The sequence below is a fragment of the Carcharodon carcharias genome, chromosome 31, assembly GCF_017639515.1.
Source record: "Carcharodon carcharias isolate sCarCar2 chromosome 31, sCarCar2.pri, whole genome shotgun sequence".
In the NCBI taxonomy this organism is placed as follows: Eukaryota; Metazoa; Chordata; class Chondrichthyes; order Lamniformes; family Lamnidae; genus Carcharodon; species Carcharodon carcharias.
In genome coordinates, this window is record NC_054497.1 from 20,888,595 (window position 1) to 20,911,687 (window position 23,093).

Sequence of the window (23,093 nt, forward strand, 5' to 3'; positions counted from 1 at the left end):
TAAGCTGGTGCTGATAACTGAAGGCCCGTAACCCTAGTGTTAATCAAGTCGCCCTTTTCTAAACTGTGTCTTGGCTTCTCCATAGGCGAGGAGCCCAAATCTGGGCATAGCATTCTAGCTCAGGCCCAACCAAGGCCGTGTTCTGGAGAGGATTGTCCAGATAGTTTTGAGATTTAATTTTCTGGTATAAACATCCTAATCCCTGATTCACTTTGAGAACAAACACCTTGGCGTGACTGGCCAGGGACCCTGGCTACTTGAATGATGCCCCCAACCCCAACGAGGATCCCAGCCTCCCAATACTTGATAGAGACCCTCTTTGATTGCAAGAGACATCCTCCACTCCGCTGCAGGGTCCTAGCCTGGCAACGCAGGTCAGAGACCCTCACTGATAGATGAATGGCAGTCGCTGCCTCCTCCTCTCCCCCCCCATCCCAGCAGGACTTGACTATTGTAACCCTCCATGATGTGTGTATGCTCGGCCCAGGTGGATCAACTGCCAGTGTTGATGTTGCAATGTCTGTCCGTGCACTCGAGGGGCTAATCATTGCTCTATCTTCCTGTAATCAGCACTCTCCAGGGGCTGGTACACCTCTCCCCCTTGCCTTCATCCAAACCATTAACATCCCTGGTGAAGATCTACTGCGCCAGCACTGGTTCCTGTCAAATTCCACAGGTGCTTGCTCCTCGCATGAATCATTTATCTGTGTCTGTGCGAATGTAACAATAATCCAGCACTGGATCTGGTTATGGACATTTCTTGCTCTGAGAGCAACTTCTTATTCACTCCATCAAAACCTCCTTCATGGTCCCACTGATTTAAATCTACTTTCTCTCTTCAGTGAGGACGAATGCTACCTCTACGGGGTCTTCAATGGATATGATGGGAGTCGAGTCTCGAAGTTTGTGACGCAGAGACTGACAGCAGAGTTGTTGCTGGGACAGTTAACTCTGAGTCACAATGATGCTGACGTCCGCAAGGTGCTGTTGCAGGTATTGAACTTATCAGAATCACTGATCTCTTCACGATATCAGGGGAGCCTAGACAAGGAGGCAAATTCATTTGGTCACGGGATTGACATTAAACCTGGTCTTGGGGTGGTGGGGAGTGTCTTGAAATTAAACTTGGCGGGGTGGGGAAGGGGTTTGGGGTTTACGTTAAACCTGGTTGTGGTTGGGGGGGGTGGAAACACAGGGACTGGTTTAGATTAAACAAGGAAATGCAGTTAAACAGTGAGGAAGATAACTTCAGAACAGAGTGGTGAAATGAGCAGGCACATGGCAGATGAGATTTAATGTTGAGAAATGGCATTCATTTTGGTATAAAGATTGAGAGGCAATATGAACTCGGTGGTACAATTCGAAAGGAGGTGCAGGGACAGAGAGACGAGGTGGATATACACAAACTTTGGAAGATTGTAGACGTTGAGAAGATTATTAAAAAGGCAACCAAGGTCCTTTGCTTTTTAAATAGAAGAATAGGAAGGTTGCAGAATTGAAGCAATGATGCTGAACTTTATTAAACACTGCTTGTTCCCCGGCTTGAATATTCTGGACAAATCTGGCACCACACTTTGGGAAGAATGTCAATTCTTGGAGAAGGCACAGAGGAGATTTTCTAAAATGATACCAGGGACACAGGAAATGAGAGAAACTGGGGTTGTTCTCCTTAGAGCAGAGCATGTTAAGGGGAATTTGGTAGAGGTGTTCAAAACCATGAAAAATTTTGATAGAGTAAATAAACGGAAAACAGTTTCCACTGGCGGAAGGGTTGGTAACCAGAGGACATGGCTTGAAGGAACCAGCAAAAGGAACAGGTGACACGATGAGACAGTGTTCCACAGTGAGGTGTTATGATCTGGAACACACTGTCTGAAAAAGAGGAAGCCAATTCAATAGCTGCTTTCAGTAAGAAATTGGATAAGTACTTGAAGGGGAAAATTTTAAGAGTTATCAACTAAGAGCAGTGGAGTGGGATTAATCTTTCAAAGAACCACGTTGATACAGTGGACCTAATGACCTCTTGCGCTGTATGATTCTATGGTGTCACTACTCACTGGGGATAGTGCGCTGTCGTATCAAGCCCCACTGCTCCCTGAGCCATGACAAATATGAGAAGTTTAATCAGACCACCAAACTGCCCCAATTCTACCTAACTGTTTAATTTAAGTTAAAAGAATATGAGCACCAGGATTGTAAGCTTAACAAGTAAATAACTGTTTATTAAACAAATTGTAACCAGTGGCAAAAGAAAGAAATATGAACTGCTAACTTTTAGCTCTATAATTTAAATTCTACCCCTTCTTAAACCCCTATGCACAAACATACACATAAGACACACAAAACGTGGATTTTAAGGGTGAGATAAAACAGTTCAATAGTACCAACCCGGAGTTTGGGTTTAGATGGGTTAAACTTCATTGCTTTCTTCCAAATTTCTTGCAGGCTGACACGAGGTGGTCTCCCGGCACTTGCAGTCTGTGGTTCTCTGGTTGAAACTTGCTTTTAATGTCTCTACTGGTGATGGTTTTCCCCTTTTCCTCCTGACAGGAGTCTCTCAAAGAAAGCAGGATACAATGATGTGAAGAACAGCTAGCTAGCCACTATGGCAGGATTGCTGGAGTCTTACAAAGCACCAAGAGAGAAGTTTCAGGTCTTTCCTCTTTTCAGGCTAGCAGCTGATCCACTGCACTAACCTCACACAGAACCTGGCCACTTGGTCAGGAACCAATCAAAATGCTGTCGCCAGGCAGTTTCCTCTTAAACTATGTCTCCGTTCCAGCACTATTCTGTCCTACCTGGCACACACAGGGGACAGCAACATTGTAGATTTTCTTCTTCCTGCTCCATTGAACCTCTTTTAAACTGCAGCCATGGTCGTTTTTAAAGCCATAGTCCAAGAGAAAATAAAAATAGGTTCTTTACAATGGTCATAGTTGTTTACATTAAAACTAGACAAAGAGGTTGTATCAAACTCCAATAAACACTCTCAGGGCAGGTACAGCACAGAGTTAGATACAGAGTGAAACTTCCTCTATACTGTCCCCGTCAAACATTCCCCAGGGCAGGTACAGCATGGGGTTAGATACAGAGTAGAGCTCATTCTACACTGTCCCTATCAAACACTCACAGGGCAGGCACAGCACGGGGTTAGATACTGCTTAAAGCTCCTTCTACACCGCCTACGTCAAACAATCCCAGAGCAGGTACAGCACAGGTTTGGTGCAGGGTTAAGCTCCCTCTCATTCATAGGTTAGGGTCAGCTCAGATGAGTTCCAGTGTGCACACTGTGCCTTTTCCCACCTGACCATCCTTTGGTTTCTGAGTGAGATTGCCTGTTCATAACTAAATTGGAGTTAGTTTTGTGTTGTGCATGTCGAAACGATTAAATCTGTTCCAACTTCACATCAAATAGGATTCTAGCAGCCAGCTGGGTTGAAGCAAGTGAATGAGTGACTGCACAGCCTGAGGCCTGTTTGTTTTCTTCTCCACAGGCCTTCGATGTGGTGGAACGCAGTTTCTTTGAATCAATTGATGACTCTCTGGCAGAGAAGGCCAACCTGCTGTCTCAGCTTCCCGAGGTAAATCCACTGTGTGCCTGTGTATCCATCCGATTCGTATCAAACAAAGGACTGTTGGACTGAATAATAAGTTCCTATGCTGTAAATTCTGTCTAAACGATGTGTTGGTATCACATCAAGGGATTGTACAGATACTCTCAGCCCACCCCTGAGAATCTGACTGCCTCTTCCTTTGCGTATTTGTAGCCATTGGACTGTGTAGTTTTTAAGGGGGCAGGCAATTTTCATCTTAGTACCGCCTCTCTCACTCTCCGCTGTTCGTGATTTATCACACTGATTGTCCCGATGTGCAGCACTTAAGACGCAGAAGTTCCATCCAGTTAAACATTGGGAAAATAAAAGCCACTGCCCTTGAGCTCTGCCGCAAGCTGTGTTCCCTGGATACTGATTCCATCTCTCTCCCCGGCAACAGAGGCTAAACCAGACTGTTTATCAATTCTGGCCTCTTGCCCTTCCCTGGTATTAATTGGTCCATCATTGACAGTGTGCCTTCAAGTTGCCAAAGCCCTAAGATCTAAAATTTTCTCCCTAAATCTCTCTGCCTGTCTACCTCTCTCTTGCCTTAGGGTAGAGGAAGAGATCAGAGTGCTGGACATCCCAAGGAAACTAATATTGAATCAGTGACAGGGACTCACCAAAATTAATATAAGCAAAATAACAGTAATAAAAAAAAAAGGCACTATAGAGTGACAAACCCCCCCCACCCCGCCAGGACCAGATGATTTCTGTCCCAGGGTTTTAAAGAAAGTGGGTAAGAATATTGCAGATCCCATAACTATAATCTGAATTGAGAACCATTCTTTTAAATTGGGAAGTTGAACATGTCACTCACTATTTAAGAAGGGTGACAGGGGGAAACTGGAGAATTATAGACCAGTTAGAACATACCAACGTATGAATTAGGAGCAGTAGACCATTCAACCCCTCCCACCTGCTCCACCATTCAGTAAGATCATGGCTGATTTGATTGTGGCCTTAATGCCACTTTCCTGCCTACCCTTTCCCCAGCAGCCCCCCCACCCCCAACCAATGACCTGCTCTCCCCACACCATCCACCCTCCCAGCTCACCCAGCGCCTCCCGCCCCAGCTCACCCTTCCACCCCCCCCCCCCCCCCACACCCATCTCCCCACCAGTTCCAACCCCACTCAGCTCCCCCTCACCCCTGCCCCCACTAACATCTAGCCTAGCGCCTGTTGTCGGAAAGTTACTCATGTCTATAAGGCTAGAATGACTGAATATCTTAAATTTTCAGCTGAACAGCGAGAACCAGCATGGATTTGTAAAGGTTAGCTCATGCCTGGCGAATGTGATTGAATTGTTTTTGAAGAGACTAAAGTAGTGGACAGGAGAATGTCTATGGATGTTATTTCTATGGGCTTCCAGGCAGTATTTGATTAAAAAAAAAGGCTGTTGGCTTAGAGTGAAGTCCATGGAATTCAAGGCAAATTATTGATCTAGTTGGGAAATTGGTTGAGTGGCAAGAGACAGAATAGGGATAAAGAGCAGGTATTCAAATTGGCAAAATGTGACTACTGGTTTCCTGCAAGGATCTGTTAGGGCCTCAACTATTCACCATATTTATTAATAATTTAGATGATGGGATCAAAAGCCATATATACAAGTTTGGAGGAGATGGATGATATTGTAAGGCATGTAAGTGGAAACGTAAAGTTATTGATAAAGTGAATGGGCAAAACTTTGGCAAATGGATTTCAGTGCAGGTAAATGTGAGTTGATCCAGGATAGAACAGAGTAATAGTGGAAAAACTAGATACAGAGGAGGTCCAGAGAGACTTTTGGGAATCATGGTGTATTTGGGACACGTGATATGAACAGGAGGGAAGTGTTTGGAAAAAGAGTTAATGCAAGGCAAAACACCTGGGAAAACATGCACAAGGAAGACCCAAGATGGCATGGATGGATTTTGGAACATGGACTGGACTTTCTATGGGCCAGGCAGTGGGGGCAGCAGAGATTAGAAATCAATAGAGGAGGATTGTTCATAGTGAGGCCAACGTTCAGAACAAGGACAGATGAAAGACAAGGAACAGAGATCATTAAACTCACAAACGAGTATAGAAAATGAGCAGAAAGGCTAATGGAGTGCTACGCTTTATATCTATGGAATCAGAATACAATGGGGTAGAAGTCATGCTCCAGCTATGCAAGCCTTGATTAGGCCACACCTAGAGTATTATAAGTAGCTCTAGACATCACACCTTGAGACGAATATATCAACCTTGGAAAAGGTACAGCTCAGATTTACTAGCGTGATACCTGAACACCAAGGATTAAATTACTGGATTACACAAACAGTGGTATAACCCATGAAGTTAAGATCTGACCTAAGTTTTCAAGTTATTAAGGAAACATAGGCTCTGTTTATTTACCCTAGTTCTGTTGGTTGGGGGTTTAAAACTAAGAAGCAGAGGCTGAAAGTTAGGGGCAGGCCTTTCAGGAGTGAAATTAGGAAGCACTTCTTCACAAAAAGGATGGTAGAAGTTTGGAACTCTTGTCTGTAAATAACAATTGATGCTAATTTTAAATCTGAGATGGATACATTTTCTTACCCAAAGATATTAAAGGATACGGGGTAGACAAATTAGGTTGCAGGTCAACCTTGATCTTAATGGTAGAACAGGCTCCTGGGGCTGAATGGCCTCCTTCTGTTCCTATTTTCCTCCTTTTGATCCTCCTTAAAACCTGCTACTCTGTCCAAATATCTCCTTATAAGGCTTGTTGTAATTTTTTCTGATTTATGAAGCACCTTGGGAAGTTTTACTACATTAAAGGTGCTGTAAAAATGCAAATGGTGGTTTTTTTGCAACCATGGTGCCCTAATCAACCCTGAACTGAACTTCTGAATCCATATTCTCCCCATCACCAAGACTGCCTTCTCCTACTTCCGTATCATTGCCAGTCTTTGCTCGTGGTGCTGGGGGAAGGCTGAGTGCGGTACTTTGGAACTATATCACCGTTCCTTCACTGTCGCTGGGTCAAAATTCTGGAACTCTACATAACAGCACTGTGGATATACCTACACCGCATGGACCGCAGCAGTTCAAGGAGGTGGCTCACCACCCCTTCTCGGGAGAAATTAGGGATGGGCTATAAATGCTGGCCTAAGGCCCACATCCTGTGAATGGGGTGGGGGGGGGGACTTTCCACGGGGGTTGGTGGTGGTGGGTATGGGGCGATGTAAAAGGAGGTCTCCCTTGCACTCAGTATTGGAGCTGTGAAGGTTGATGGCCTGAATGACAGGCGCTATTAGCTGCTGTAAAGCTGCGGGGATAAACAATGGTTGCATAGTACCATTTGGTAACCATAGTTACCAGCCTGTTGCTGTGGTAACTGTGCGCTGTGGAGCTATGTTGCTGTTGTCTTAATTGGAGACCACTGGTTCAGAGGATGAGTGCAGGGTGAACTACCTCCCCACTTCTCCTGCTGGTGTTGGACTTGTGCCCACACCTCCCCCCAACAGCCCACCAACACCACAGACACTTATCTCAGCCCAGGGGCAGGAAGACGGGGTCTATTCAGTATGTGAGAGTCTGGGCAGCAAGTGTTGGGCCCAACTCAGTCAGGTCTACGCACAACGTATGCCCATACACGGACATGCAAATGCGCACACTCACTCCTGACAATGGTGGATAATGTGGATAATCCCGCATGCTGATTTTGTTAAGGCACTCCCTAATTAATGTGGATAATTCTGTATACCAGTGCTATTGTGTGATCCTCCCTAGGCACTCAGGATAGTTCTAGATGGTCATGTAGTTTGGAGCTTCCTGACTACAAGGTTTACATCCTGTGTTGCAATTCTATTTAACAGATTAAACGGACATTAAACACAGGAACAGGCTGTCCGACTGAAACACTCTGCGTGGTTTATTCTCCCTGCGAGCAGTAACAACAATAACTTATGCCGGGCCTTTAATGTAATAAAATATCCCAAGGTGTTTCACAGGAACATTGTTAAACAAAATATGACACACAAGGAGATATTAGAGCAGGTGACCAAATGCTCAGTCAGAAAGGTAGGTTTTAAGGAACCTCTTAAAGGAGGAAAGCAAGGTGGGGAGGTGTAGGGAGGGAATTCCAGAGTTTAGGGCCCAGGCAGCTGAAGATGTGGCTACCAAAGGTGGATTGATTAAAATCAAGGATGCCGAAGAGACCAGAATTAGTGCTGGAAGAAATTAGGGAGCGCGGGAGGGGTGAGGCCATGGTGGTGGGGGGCGGGATTTGAAAACAATGACGAGAATTTTAAAATTGAGGCATTATTTAATCAGGAGCAGTGTAGCTCAGCAAGCACAGGGGTGATCGGCGAATGGCATTTGATGCGAGTCAGGTAACCACAGGTTTGCACAAGATAGAATTGTATAAAAATGGCCATGCCTGAAGATAGCAGCCTTGGTGAGGATTTGAGCAGTGGATGAACTGAGGCTGGTGGGGGGAGGGGGTTGGGGGGGTGGGCGGGGGGAGCAACATTAGAATGGAATTAGGTGGTCTTAATGGGTGTACGGATGTGTGATTGAAAGTTTTTGTGGCGCAGAAAGAAGCTGTTCAGCTCATTGCGATTGCTCTGTACAGCAACCCAGTCAGTTCCATCCCCTTGCTTGATCCCTGTGGCCCTGCAAGTTTGTTTCCTTCAAGTGCCATTCAATTTCCTTTTGAAATTATTCATTGCCTCCACTTCCACCATCCTCATAGTGTGTTCCAGGTCATTACTATTCACTGCGTTAAAAAATTGTTCCTCATACACACCCTCTATCTCTTGCCCAAAGCCTTTAATCTGCACCTTCTCGTCCTTGTATCATCAACTAATGAGAACAGCTTTTCTTTGTCTACCTTATCGGCAGGTGTCATAACCTTGTACACCTCTACCAAATCTCTTTTCGGTCTCCTTTGCTCCAAGGAGAACAACCCCAGCTTCTCCATCCTAAACTTGTAGCTAAAATCCCTCATGCCTAGAACCACTCTGGTAAATCTCTGCATCCTCTCATGGACCATCAGCTCTGGTGCCACACTTTAGGAACGATGTGAACGCAATAATCTAGTTGGGGCCTAGCCAGAGCTTCATAAAGATTCAGCATAACTTCCCTCCTTTTGAACCCAATGCCTCTGTTTATGAAGCCCAAGGTCCCATATGCTTTGCTAACCACTCTCTCAATATGTCCTGTCACCTTCAAAGATCTGTGCACATGAGCCCCCAGGTCCCTCAGTTCTTGCACACTTTAGAACTGTGCCATTAAGTCCATATTGCGCTCTCTATCTCTTTTACCAAAATGCATCACCTCACACTTCTCTGTATTAAATTCCACCTGCCACTTGTCTGCCCATTCTATTAGCCTATGTATGTCCTGTTGCAGGCGATTGCTATTATCCCCACTATCAGCCACACCTCCAAGTTTGGTATCATTGTCAAATTTTGAAATTTTACTCTTTTTTATTATCCAAATAATTTATAATAAGTACCAATATTAATCTCAGAAAAGATTGGTCCTAGCACTGACCCTTGGGAACAACACTGTCCACTGTCTGCCAGTCTGAAAAATAACCGATTACCATGACTCGCTATTTTCTGTCCTTAGGCCAATTTTTTATCCAAGCTGACAGAGACCCCTCCTAGTCCATGAGCATTATCTTTGTTAACCAGTCTTTTACGTGGGTCTTTGTCAAGCATTTTCTTAAAATCTATTTAGACAACTTCCATTGTATCCCCTTCATCAATCTTCTCTGTTGCTTCATCAAAAAATTCAATTAGATTAGTTAAAGACATTGTGCCTTTTACAAATCCATGCTGACTCTCCTTAATTAACTCAAACCTCTTCAAGTACCTGTTCATTTTTTTTCCGCCTGATTATGGTTTCTAAAACCTTCCCCATTATTGATGTTAAACTGGCTGGCCTAGAGTTACCAAAACTGTTCTTACACTACTTCTTGAATAATGGTATCACATTTGTCACTGTCCAGCACTTCCTCGGTATCTAGGGAAGATTATGATGAGCCCTTCCACCATCCCTCCCACTTCCTTTAGCAACCTGGGATGCAAGCCATCTGGACCAGGTGACTTACTCACTCTAAGCATAGCCAACCTTTCCAGTCCATCCTGTCTGTCAATTTTCTCCCAAACCATTACCACTACCATCTCCGTGACTATTTTGTCAACATTCTCCTCCTTAGTAAACACGAAAATAAAGTACTCATTAAGTATTGTAGCCTTTCCCTGCACCTCTAAGTGTCTTTGTTCTTAATGGGACTCACCCGCCTCTTCCTTTACACTTACTATTTACATGCTGGTGGAAAATTTTTCGGTTCCATTTTATATTAGCTGCCATTCTATTTTCATATTCTTTCCTCACAGCCTTATTTCCTCTTTACATCCCCGCTCAACTTTATTGTATTTGGCCTGGTTCTCGCTTGAAGAATCCACCTGACATGCATCTCACACGCTTTTTTTTTGTTACAATGGCCCCCTCCCTCTCACTCCTTTTGTACCTTTCTGTTTTTTAACTGGTGTCTTTTTCTTGCTTCTCAGGGTGTTCCTCACTCACAGCTTCCACAGCAGTATCAGAAACTCCTGGAGAAATTGAATAAAGTTGAACAAGAGATTGCAGGAGGAACAACTGCGATTGTTGCCCTCATTCTCAACAACAAACTCTACATTGCCAATATAGGTACCTCCTTCCCGCTCCCCCCCCCCAATCAATTCTTTAATTAGCCAACTGTTTTGATTCCTGGCATTTCCGTTCCTTCCCCCCCCACCATACTCATTTAAACCTTGTGCTGCTCCCCAGCAGCCTCCTATAGCAACATAGCAGCACAGGGAAGCAAGAACCCTGCCTCCTCTCAGGTGGGGTCCTTGAGACTGGTGCTTCTTGTACCCAAAGGGAATGGGATTTATCTGTCATGTCTGTAATGGGGTGGAGCCCACCTTTTTGGCTTTCCAGGGACCCTGTGCCATCCTATGGCCAGGGTACATGTCAAGGTGTGTAAGAGGTTTACTCCACACCCTGTGTGGATTTAGACTGTAGCAACCTATATAAGGAGCTGTGTGCCACACCATTTCTCTTGCCCACCAGAGTGCCAGCTGTGCCATGTGTGCCCCTTAATGTTGTCAACCACCCTTCCCCCCTCATCTGGGAGGATGATATCTACACCCCTTGCCTCTGCTCTGATGGACCCTCTGAAGACGGTTCCCTGCCATGCCTCTCTTCCCCTCCCCCCCTCCCCCCCACTATGCCCCGCTGCCGAGTGTTGACGAGTTGTGATAGTGACTGGTTCCCTGTTGCTGTTGGCAGGCACCAGCCGAGCGTTGCTGTGTAAATCCACTGCAGACGGACAACTCCAGGTGACTCAGGTTAGCGTCGATCACACAACGGACAATGAGGATGAGCTCTTCCGCCTGTCACAGCTTGGTGAGTGACCATAGCCCAGCCCACGCCTCTGGTCACTGGACATCCAAAGAACATGCATGGCTGAAACTCAGGAACAGAGGCCGAGGTGGAATGCCCGACGGTCTCTTAAAGGGACTAGTGTCTAGATCTGTAGGTCTCCATATACAGCTAGTACTTGGGTGTCTGTTACAATTTGAGTAGGTGGGAATCCTCTTTATGATTCTCCTGTTGAACCTGTGTCAGGGGACCCCTCAAAATGTAAAGCATCTTGGAGTAGATGCACATTATCTGAACTCCAATAGATTTTGTGCTTTGATTGCAGGTCAGTAAATAAAACCGGCCATTAGGGGCTGTCAGTCCCCAACTCATGGAGTTTGCGGATATTTATGCTGCTGAATTCTTTGCATTTGAACTTTCTCTACTTGTGTTTGACTGTTGCAGGCTGTGGGACTAAACATCTCTTGTGGAGCACCCTTGCTATGTAAACATCAACCTCCACAGCAAAATGATAACAGCTATAGCACGGTAGGGGAGAGGTGATAGCATCTGTCGCATTTAACATGGTAAAACTGATTACCTGTCAGATTTAAAATAGGCAGGTAAACTGCACCTGGTAGATTTAACACAGGAGGCAAACTGATCACAATTCGAATCCAACACTGAATGTGGTTGCAATATAGGTCCTTTTATTGTGTTTGACCAAGACTTTGTCATGCATAGTGTTCTTGTCTGTACTTTGTGAAGTGTTTATTAGGATTCTGGTGGACACTGCTAAAGCCAGTCTGTGCCTGGAAAGTTCTGCAACAAATAGGACAGGATCCCGCAGATGATTGAATGAATTTTGGATGAGCTGCTACCTAAAGGTTTCCTCTGCTTCTGATATGTGCTTACTTTCTTTCGAAGGAGGCTGCGCCACTTTTTATTTGGTTGCACCAGGTGCAGTGATCCTGGGCAAGCTCATTCCACAACTCGGGGTCAATGTCAAAACTCCTAAGTGAAGCCTTCAGAGTGTCCTTGTAGTGCTTCCTTTGACCATCATGAGAGTGCATCCCAGACTCAAGCTCTCCATAGGAGATTCACTTTGATAAGCGAGTGTCAGGCATTCTGGGTACATGACCAGTCCAACTCGGTTGTGACTGTCTCAGTAAGGTGTGGATGCAAAGCCTGCCAACTCAGGTGAACACCTCAGTGCCTGGTATTTCATCCTGCCTTCTGATCTTCAAATGCTTCCAAAAGCAGCTCAACTGAAAGTGATTGAGCTTCTTGGCATGATGCTGGTACACAGTCCGAGTCACGTATGCATAGAGCAGAGTAGGTAGGACTGTTGCTTCATAGACTCTCAGTTTGGTAGGTCAACTTACTCCACTTTGTTCCTAGACTGATGTTTGAAGTCTGCCTACACTTGCTTTGGCAATTCTTGCACGTGTCTTGTCATGAATATAGAGAACTCGAGAGAGCGTGCTGCTGAGATAAGTGAACTCCTCCATGGCTGACAGGTTCTGGTCATGGACTGAAACCTTGAGATCAGGATTTCCTGGAGCAGACTGGTACATTACTTAAGTTTTCTTCAAGCTGATTGTAAGGCCAAAGTTGGCACATGCATTGAAGAACAAGCCCATGCTACATTGTTTATCCAACTCTGAACCAGCAGCTAGTGCACAGTCATCAGCAAACAGGAAATTGCAAAATATGTTAATGGAGACCTGGTCTTTGCCTGGATACATCTCAGGTTGAGCAGCTTCCTGTCCATGCAATATCTGATTTCAATGCCAGGATCACCGTCATGGCAGGCACCGCAGAGCATAGCAGAGGAAAACATGGAGGGTCGGCACTAGCGTGCAGCCCTGCTTAATTCTATTAGCGCCTGGGAATGGATCAGAAGACTCACCAATACCAGGGCATGTGCCAGCATGCCATCATGTTGAACCACTGTGATGAATTTCTCAGGGGCAGCCAAATTTCTCCATTACCTTCCAGAGGTCCTCATGGCTGGCTGCGTCAAAGGCCTTAGTCAGGCCAACAAACATGGTGTGGACGTCCATGTTCTATTCTTGGCATTTCTCCTGGAGCTGTCCAACTGCAAACACCATATCAGATGTTCCTCAACCTTTTTGAAACTGCACTGACTCTGGCAGCAGATTCTGGTTGAGATTTTGAACTAAGTGGTTCAAGATTCTGGTGAAGGTTTTGCCAGCAGTGGAGAGAAGTGGGATTACTCCATGATTGGCGCATTTCTTTCCACTTGTACAGGTGGACAGAGGCACCTTTTTTATTCTTGTGGGATGGTTCCTTGCTCCCACAGAGACTGAAAGAGTTCAGTGAGCTTCTTGACCAGGCATTGACCAGGCCTTGTAGATCTCAGCTGGGACAGCATCAACTCCTGGAGCTTTGCTGCTGGACAGGAGTTTGGTAACGTTTGTCATTTCTAACAGTATGGGAGGCTAATAAGACAGCAGTTGATGGTGAACTGCTGATTGCTTCTTCATTGATGGATAAGGGCCAGTTTATATGTGGTTAAAATGCTCTGCCCATCTGTCTAGAATTTAGTGAGAAGTATTGGCCCATTGGCACTGAGAGATCAGTGATGAACCAGTACACTGGTGCCTGTGGACAGATTAGAAAACATTGTACAAGTTTTTATGGTGGACCAATGACTGAAGTTTGTATGCTTTCTGATTCTTGCATCTCTCTGAGCTCACATTGGACTGCCCTGCAGATGTGTTGGTAGGCATTGTGCTTGGATAGTGATGAATTGTCATTGAGGTAAACCCTATAGAGGCGATGTTTCTCCTGCAGTAGTTTCTGAATTACCTTATTGCTTTCATCAAACCAATCTTGATGCTTATGAGAAGTAAGGCCAAGGGCCTCTAGAGCAGTGGAGTACACTATAATCCCAGAAGGTCACCCAGTCATCCTCAAGGCAGCTCACCACCACCTCAAGGGGAACTAGGAATGGGCAATAAATGCTGACCCAGCCAGCGAAGCCCACATTCCATGAATGAATAAAAAAGCAGGCGACTCTTGGGTTTCTTTGAGTGATATTCCTTCATGACTGCCTGTTTGAGACATTGAGATGCTTCTTGACCTTCATGCCCTGGGAGAGAGAGAGCTCTTGATGTTTAGCTTTGAAATGATTAGACGCTGACCAGTGCCCCACATGGCTTTTGTTACATGTGCATCCTGCCTTTCCCTCTGCCTGGTGTTAACATAGTCATTTAGATGCCAATGCATTGAATGGGGGTGCATCCTAAACATGTTGCGATTAGGGAGGTAAAACTGTGTTGATGACTAAGAGCTCATGCTCAGCACACATCTTCAGTGAGAACAGCCCATTGCTGTTACTGCTGCCAACCCTGATTTTTTTTCACCCTTTGCCTGGTGATCTGCACCAACTCTTGCCTTGAAGTCACCAAGAGTGATTACCTTGTCTGACTTTGGCACAATCAAGGAGTGGAGGTCATCATTGAATTTACCCTTGACTTAATCAAGGTTGGTGATGGTAAGGGCGTGTACAGAGTCATTTATCTGTTGCCTGCAGGGGGAGTTTAAGCACCATCAGGTGATCATTAACACCCTGAAAACGAGTTGACTTACTGACGAGATGGTTCAAGACAACAAAGCCTACACCAGCTTTGTGCCATTCTTCTTTTCCACAGACACTCCAAAAGGATGTGTAAACTGCACCGATTCCCTTGAGCTGACCCTCCTCCGATAGACGAGTCTCGCTTAGGGCAGAGATCAGGATGTTGTACCTAGCCAGCGCTCTCTCAACGAACAGTTCTTCTCTCAGTTTATAGGCTGCCCATGAGGGTGCACACCTTGCATGTGCCAGTGGTGACCGGCTGTCACCTTTACTTTCTTTTTTGAGATTGACTTACAACCACTTTGATGGGATCCCTGCCAGCTGAGGCCTGCTGGCCAGGGAGGTGAAGCAAACAATATTTAGGGCAGCTTTTCTAGTCCCTTCGTCTCATGAGGGATGCGAGCAGTGTGATTCTGAAAAATAAAAACAAAAAAACTGCGGATGCTGGAAATCCAAAACAAAAACAGAATTACCTGGAAAAACTCAGCAGGTCTGGCAGCATCGGCGCCGATGCTGCCAGACCTGCTGAGTTTTTCCAGGTAATTCTGTGATTCTGAAAAGGCTGCTCAGCCACTCGGTTCGGAGGGGGGGGGTGGTTGGGTGGCTGATGGGGCAGGTGCTGGGTTCCACTTCCTTCCAGTGGAAAACAACGCTATAGTTTGAGCTGCCTGTGTATGCGTTCACAGCTACAGCTGCTAGTGAATCCACACCTGCTACACCACTCGCCCATCGCCACAGGGCTAGTGACAGACGGATGATGAATGGTAGAAAGATAATGAACGTGATTTGCACACGAATTAGATTACAGTGAGGGAGAATTGCGCATTGCCAGCCTCGTGCTCACGTCCTGACCTATCTGAGTCCAGTGGCAAGACAAGTGCTGACAGCTGGAGATCACAATCAGAGTTGTTACAGTGCAGTGGAGGCCATTCAGCCCATCACATCTGCACTGGCTCTTTGAATGAGCATTATGACTCGGCGCCATACTCCTGCCTTTTCCCCCTAACCCTCCCCATTGTTTCCAGGCTGTGCATTCCAGGCCCAAATGACCCACTGTGTGAAAAAGATTTTACTCTCATCACATTTTCTTTAGCAAATCACTTTAAATCTGTGCCCTCTCGTTCTCGATCTTTTTACGAGCGAGAACTGTTTCTCCCTATCAACTCTGTCCAGCCCCCTCTTGATTTTGAACACCTCTATTAAATCTCCACTTAGCCTTCTCCCCTCCAAGAAGAACAGTCCCAACTTCTCCAATCTATCTTCATAACTGAAGTTTCTCATCTTGGAACCATTTTTGTAAATCTCTCCAATGTGTTCACATCCTTCCTAAAGCACAGAACTGTACGCAATACTCCAGCTGAGGTCTAACTAATGTCCTGCACAAGTTCAGTATAACTTCCTTGCTCTTGTGCTCTATGCTTCTATTAATAAAGCCTAGGATACTGTATGCTATATTAGCTGCTCGCTCCACCTGTCCTGCCACCTTCAATAACTTACGCACATATGCACCAGGGTCCCTTGCTCCTGCACACCTTCAGAGTTTTACCCCTTAATTTATATTGTGTCTCCATGTTCTTCATACCAAAATGAATCACCTCACACTTCTCTGCATTGAAAGTCAACTGCCATCTATCTGCCCACTCCACCAACTTGTCTATGTCCTTTTGAAGTTCTATACTGTCCTGCCCACAGTTTACAATGCTTCCAAGTTTTGTATCATCCACAAAGTTTGAAATTGTCCACTGAGCACCAAGATCTAGATCATTAATATATATCAGGAACAGCAAGGGTCCCAATACTGACCCTGGGGAACTCCACTACAAGCCTTCCTCCCGCCCAAAGCATATCCATTAACCATTACTCGCTGTTTCCTGTTACTTAGACAATTTTACATCCACATTGCTACTGTCCCTTTTATTCCATGAGCTATAACTTTTCTCAAGTCTGTTCTGCAGCACTGTAACAAATGTCTTTTGGAAGTCCATGTACACCACATCAGCAGTATTGCCCTCATCAACACTTGCTGTTACCTCTTCAAAAAAATCCGACAAGTTAGTTAAACACTATTTTCGCTCAAGAAATCCATGCTGGTTGTCCCTAATCAACCCATATTGTTCCATGTGACTATTAATTCTATGCTGAATAATTGTTTCTGGAAGCTTCCCCACCTCCAAAGTTAGACTGTAATTGCCAGGCTTACCCTTACAACCTTTTTTGAACAAGATAGATCTGGATGCAGTGAGTGACCAGGACTACTTCTGTGTCTTGTCGAGCTCTACACGTTTCACGACACTGCTGACCCACCTTCAAGACTATTAGATCTTAAACTGGCCTCATCCACCCAGTCCACTGGAATCAGTCTTCACATGCCAGGACAGACAAGATCCCTAAGTTATTGAGGGTAGGAGACCTGAAAACTACCTTCACCTGATTTGGCCCGCCCTTCAAAGTGATTTGTCGTGCTGTGGCCACTGTCACATGTTAATACCTGCTTGGAATCACAGGTGAGAGCTGGATGAGGATGAGTCACTCCAAAGACTGTGATGAGTCAGCCCCTCACACCCCTCCATAATGTTACAAAACTCTAGACGTACAGAGCAATAAACTCAATCACCCTGTTTTTCCTCTTGGTAGAAACTTAACAGTTGTCAATCCTATCGGTCCTTACTCTTATCGACAAATTGTTAGGAGAAAACTCCAGATGGGTTGATTAGGAAAAGCCAGCATGGATTTCTTAAGGGAAAATAGTGTTTCACTAACTTGCTGGATATTTATTTTTTGAAGAGGTAACAGAAAATGTCGATGAGGGCAATGCTGCTGATGTGGTGTACATGGACTTCCAAAAGACATTCGATACAGTGCTGCAGCATAGGCTTGATTCATTCTGGCGTGTTATTGTAAATAAGACCCCATCCTAATCCAAGTATACACAGGTTATTACATAGAATGTACCAGACAGGAACAGACCATTTGGCCAAAACAGTCCTTTTTTTATTCTTTCATGGAATGTGTGTTGCTGGTAAGGTCAGCATTTGTTGCCCATCCTTAATTGCCCTTAAACTGAGTGGCATGCTAAGCCATTTCAGAGGGCAGCTAAGTATCAGCCACGTCACTGTGGGCCTGGAGTCACCTGTAGGTCAGACCAGGTAAGGATGGCAAATTTGCGTCCTTAAAGGACGTTAGTTAACCAGTTGGGTTTTTCACAATAATCAATGATAGTTTCATGTTCACCATTACTGAGACGAGCTTTATATTCCAGATTTATTAATTGAATTTAAATTCCACCAGCTGCCGTGTGCATCAGCCGGGGGGGTGGGGGGGCCTCTGTATTACTAGTCCAATGATATTACCATGACATCACTGCCTCCATGCCGGCATTTATGCTTCCCTTGAACCCCCTCTGATCTTTCCTCAATCATTCTATCAGCATAGGTCTGTATTCCTTCACTCTCATGTGTTTATCTAACTTCCCTTTTAAATGCATGTTATGACACAGCCGATGGTAAATGCTGAGATCAAATCCCAGAGGGAAACTTGAAACAACTGCCACAACTTGTTTCGCAATTTGTATAAATTTCGAGATGCGTGCCTTGAATTCAGTAGCAATAAGACCACAAAGTCTTGTAGGTTTCTTACCAAGTTAAATTAAACCTTTATTAATAGCAGAAATGATTTTAAATACATACATATGTCTACAAGTTACTACTATAATAACTTCTAAATCCCCTACTTAACCTGACTCCCACTTACACTTTTGTTAAGGCAACAGCAAGACAGACAGATTTTGAAATATTGAATATTTGAAAGCAAAGAAATATGATACCCTGACAATCCAATCCAAGTGAGTTTCCTTAACTTCACTTTTTTGTAGACAGCAGCTTGAGGCGTAGATGCTAAAGGCTTTTCACACTTGTTAGATCTTAAAATGCCTACCCTTACACACAGCCTTCGCTCCTTTATATGTATTTTCCCCTTTGAATGCAAACACTCATTGTTTCAATATGTCTTTGGACTTTACCTTCCTGATCATAAATTTAGCTTGGTACTCATTTTACCAGTAATCTTTGGGAAAAATAAACACATTGTTTCTGAACTTTACCTGGCTAGGTGACACATTTCACCCCTCCTTTGAAATCAGTCTAGTCTAATTTATTTAAAAATACACATGTTCTTTTACCTATGTTTACCTACTTAGCATTTCAAATCTAGCTCACCTCCTAAAACATCAAAGCCTTCAAACCAGCTGCCTTTAATCCATTTAAGTCTCTCACACATACAGACAAAGAAACCACTATTTTACAATGAATTCTAGTAGCATTTTTATATCTTCCTGAAAATGCATCTGTTCTATTTTCCTCAACGACTCTCTGTGGTAGCAAGTTCCATATTCTCACTTCTCGCTGGGTAACAGTTTCTTTTGAATTCCCTATTTGATATCTTGGTGGCTGTGTTATCTTAATGGCCTCCAGTTTTGGCCTTTCACAAAAGTGAAAAAAAAATCTATAATTTTAGTCTTTCAAAACATTTCTTAATTGTAAATACCTCTACTGGGTCACACCTCAGCTTCCTCTCTTCAGAAGAAAAGAGATCCAGCCTTTTTGTCATCCTCTCCTGATGAATGAAACCTTGCAGTGCATCTTTGCACCTTCTCCAGTGCCTCTATATCGTTTTTGTATGGTGACTAGAACTGTGCACAGTACTCCAAATGTGGTCTGAGCAAGACCTGATACAAATTTAGCATAACTTTCTCTACTTTTCAATGCTATTCATCTAGAAATAAACCCTCAGTTTGCTTTTGTTATGGCTTTATTGACCTGTGATGCAACTGTTAGTAAATTTGTGTGCTTGTACACCCAGAGGCGGTGGTGAGTGATATTGTTGCTGGACTAGTAATCCAGAGACCCAGGGTAATGCTGTGGGGGGACCTGGGTTCAAATCCCGCCACAGCAGATGGAAATTTGAATTCAATAAAAATCTGGAGTTAAAAGTCTGATGGTGAAAACCACAAAAACTATTGCTGATTGTCAGAAAAACCCACCTGGTTCACAGGAAATCTGCTGTCCTTCCTTACCCGGTCTGGCCTACATTGACTCCAGACCCACAGCAATGTGGTTGACTCTTAAATGCTCTCTGCACAAGGGCAGTTAGGGATGGGTAATAAATGCTGGCCTAGCCAGCGACACCCACATCCCATGAACCCGTTAGATGCTTCAGTTATAAGTAATATGTGATCTCCTTATTTTCCTTACCAAAATTTGATGCCTCACACTTTGGTTGAAAATCATTTGCCAATTGTATGTGCCCATTCTACACATCCAGTCTTAAAGTCCGCTGTTTGGGGGAGGAGGAAATCCCCTTATGATTCTTATTTATGATTCAACAACTCCACGTGGTAGGTATCAGTTTCCTAAAACTGTGCATGAAGTGTCTGGTGCAGTCCAGGGCCCTCCTTTTCCCTTCACTGATAATTTCAGATAGTTCGCAAATTTCTTGTGTTTATCATCCTCCAACAAGTCTGTTGAATCCACTTGAAATACGCAGTCATCAACAGGGTCTATCGCTGCTATGACAGAATAATCAGAAAATTGTCACTTTGCTTGCAAAGCACAGCAATCCAAATCTTCTCAGCTTACACTAAACCTATTCCCATTTAAGTTTCATTTACTCATCTAATATAAAGTTTGAAATCTCATAGCTTATAATACCTTTTAACCTTTTCAGTCCAGTCTAAGTAATATCTTTGATATTAGTTGTTTTTGTGTTATTCTGATAGCTCCATCTGCTTATTTATTCATAGTTTATATGGTGTCTCTAAAAAGGTTCAGTAATAATGGTTTGTTTTAACATCAGTCATGGAGGCAACATAGCTGTGTTTTGACAACGCTATTTTGTGTCTTATAGCTTAAAATTCAAAAGGCATTTGTGGAGCGTGCAGACAGCGAGGCGGGGGGAATGGAGCGTGGGGGTCAGTGAGGTGGGGGGTTGGAGCATGCAGACAGTGAGGCGGGGGGTGTTGGAGCATGGGGTCAGGGAGGTGGGGTTGGAGCTTGGGATCAGGGAGGTTGGGGGGTGGAGCGTGGGGTCAGCGAGGCAGGGGTTGGAGCGTGGGGTCAGCGAGGTTCGGGGGTGGAGCGTGGGGTCAGCGAGGTGGGGGGGTGGAGCTTGGGGTCAGCGATGTGGGGGGGTTGGAGCGTGGGGTCAGCGAGGCGGGGGGGTGGAGCGTGGGGTCAGCGAGCTGGGGGGTGCTGAGTGTGGGGTCAGCGAAGTGGGGTGACATTTGGGGTCAGCGATGTGGACGGGTGCTGAGTGTGGGGTCAGCGAGGTGGGGTTGGAGCATGGGGTCAGCGAGGTTGGGGTTGGAGCGTGGGGTCAGCGAGGTGGGGGGGATGGAGCGTGGGGTCAGCGAGGTGGGGGTTGGAGCGTGGGGTCAACAAGTTGGGGGGTGCTGAGTGTGGGGTCAGTGAGGTGGGGGTTGGAGCGTGGGGTCAGCAAGTTGGGGGGTGCTGAGTATGGGGTCAGCGAGGTGGGGGTTGAAGCGTGGTGTCAGCGAGTGTACTGAGTGTGGGGTCAGCAAGGTGGGGGTGGAGCGTGGTGTTAGCGAGGTGGGGTGTACTGAGTGTGGGGTCAGCAAGGTGGGGGTGGAGCGTGGTGTTAGCGAGCTGGGGGGGTGGAGCGTGGGGTCAGCGAGGTGGGAGTTGGAGCGTGGGGTCAGCGAGGTGGGAGTTGGAGCGTGGGGTCAGCGAGGTGGGGGTTGGAGCGTAGGGTCAGCGACGTGGGGGGGAAGGAGCGTGGGGTCAGCGAGCTGGGGAGTGCTGAGTGTGGGGTCAGCGAGGTGGGGGGGATGGAGCGTGGGGGTCAGCGAGGTTGGGGGTGGTGCTGAGTGTCGGGTCAGTGAGGTGGGGGGGGTTGGAGCGTGGTGTCAGCGAGGTGGGGGTTGGGGCATGGGGTCAGTGAGGTGGGGGGGGGTGGAGCGTGGGGTCAACGAGGTGGGTGTTGGAGCATGGGTTCAGTGAGGTGGGGGGTGTTGGAGTGTGGTGTCAGCGAGGTGGGGGTGGAGCGTGGGGTCAGCGAGGTGGGGGGGGTGGAGCGTGGGGTCAGCGAGGTTGGGGGGTGCTGAGTGTGGGGTCAGCGAGGTGGGGTTGGAGCGTGGGGTCAGCGAGGTGGGGAGGGTGGAGCGTGGGGTCAGTGAGGTGGGGGGTGGAGTGTGGGGTCAGCGAGGCGGGGAGGGTGGAGCGTGGGGTCAGTGAGGTTGGGGGGTGGAGCGTGGGGACAGCGAGGTTGGGGGGTGGAGCGTGGGGTCAGCGAGGCGGGGGGGTGGAGCGTGGGGTCAGCGAGCTGGAGGGTGCTGAGTGTGGGGTCAGCAAAGTGTGGGTTGGAGCATGGGGTCAGTGAGGTGTTGGTTGGAGCGTGGGGTCAGCGAGGTGGGGGGGTTGGAGCGTGGGGTCAGCGAGGTGGGGGGGTTGGAGCGTGGGGTCAGCGAGGTCGGGGGGTGCTGAGTGTGGGGTCAGCGAGGTGGGGGAGGTGGAGCGTGGGGTCAGCGAGGTGGAGGGGTGGTGCTGAGTGTGGGGTCAGCGAGGTGGGGGTTGGAGTGTGGGGTCAGCGAGGTGGGGTTTGGAGCGTGGGGTCAGTGAGGTGGGGGGCGGTGGAGCGTGGGGTCAGCAAGCTGGGGGGTGCTGAGTGTGGGGTCAGCGAGCTGGGGGGGTGGAGTGTGGAGTCAGCAAGCTGGGGGGTGGAGTGTGGGGTCAGTGATATAGGGGGATTGCTGAGTGTGCGGCCAGCAATATGGGGGGGTGCTGCTGAGTGTGCGGCCAGCGATGTTTGGGGGGGGGCGGTGCTGAGTGTGCGGCCAGCGAGGTGGGGGGGTGCTGAGTGTGTGACCAGTGAGGTGTGAGGTGCAGCATTTACAATAAAGATATGCAATACAAAGGGAAGTTTGTTCCTTTAATTACCATTTCTCACAACTATTTCAATCTCTGATTTTTGCTGTGGGTTTTCAATTTCTTTCTCTTCCTAAATCAGTTTTTACTATTCTCATATGTAATAAAGGAATATCTGCCCAATGGCTTTACAGCCTTTGCAATTCTCCATTGAGATTTTTCCAAAATGTAACCCTAAACATGGCAACAACATATCTCTCCACAATGAAGTGAACAGAATAGCCCATTATCTATTCTTTACCCCACCACATCATGTCTGCACAATTTTATTTGGCTCCTGTCGCTCCATTAGAGGCAAAAGCACCTCAATTCTCTTAAACACACACACATGTTGATCCACTGATTTCATTGGCCAAGCGATAAGCTCACACAAGGTTCTTCTACTATTTCTAGCTCCTGTTTCAACCTCCTGCTTTTTGTAAAATAACCGATTCCTGCATTGACTCCCTGATGGTGGGGCTGTCGTGTGGTTGAGCTGCTAATGGAGAATGAGCCAGAATGTCTCCAACATCCTCTAATTGCTGTCAGTGTGTCACTTCACTCTGAGCTTTCTCTCAGGACATCACTTTACTTTCACTTTTTAGTCATTCATG

General features: G+C 46.2%; 1 protein-coding gene across 1 annotated transcript in view; it reads left to right on the forward strand.

Moving 5' to 3' along the window:
* Positions 1-23,093, forward strand: part of tab1 (TGF-beta activated kinase 1/MAP3K7 binding protein 1) — a 41,439-nt gene that overhangs the window by 6,898 nt on the left and 11,448 nt on the right. The window contains exons 3-6 of the mRNA XM_041178074.1: positions 843-993; positions 3,495-3,581; positions 10,122-10,260; positions 10,885-11,001. Of these exons, the coding sequence (XP_041034008.1) occupies positions 843-993; positions 3,495-3,581; positions 10,122-10,260; positions 10,885-11,001 (494 nt within the window). The remainder of the gene's footprint in view (positions 1-842; positions 994-3,494; positions 3,582-10,121; positions 10,261-10,884; positions 11,002-23,093) is intronic.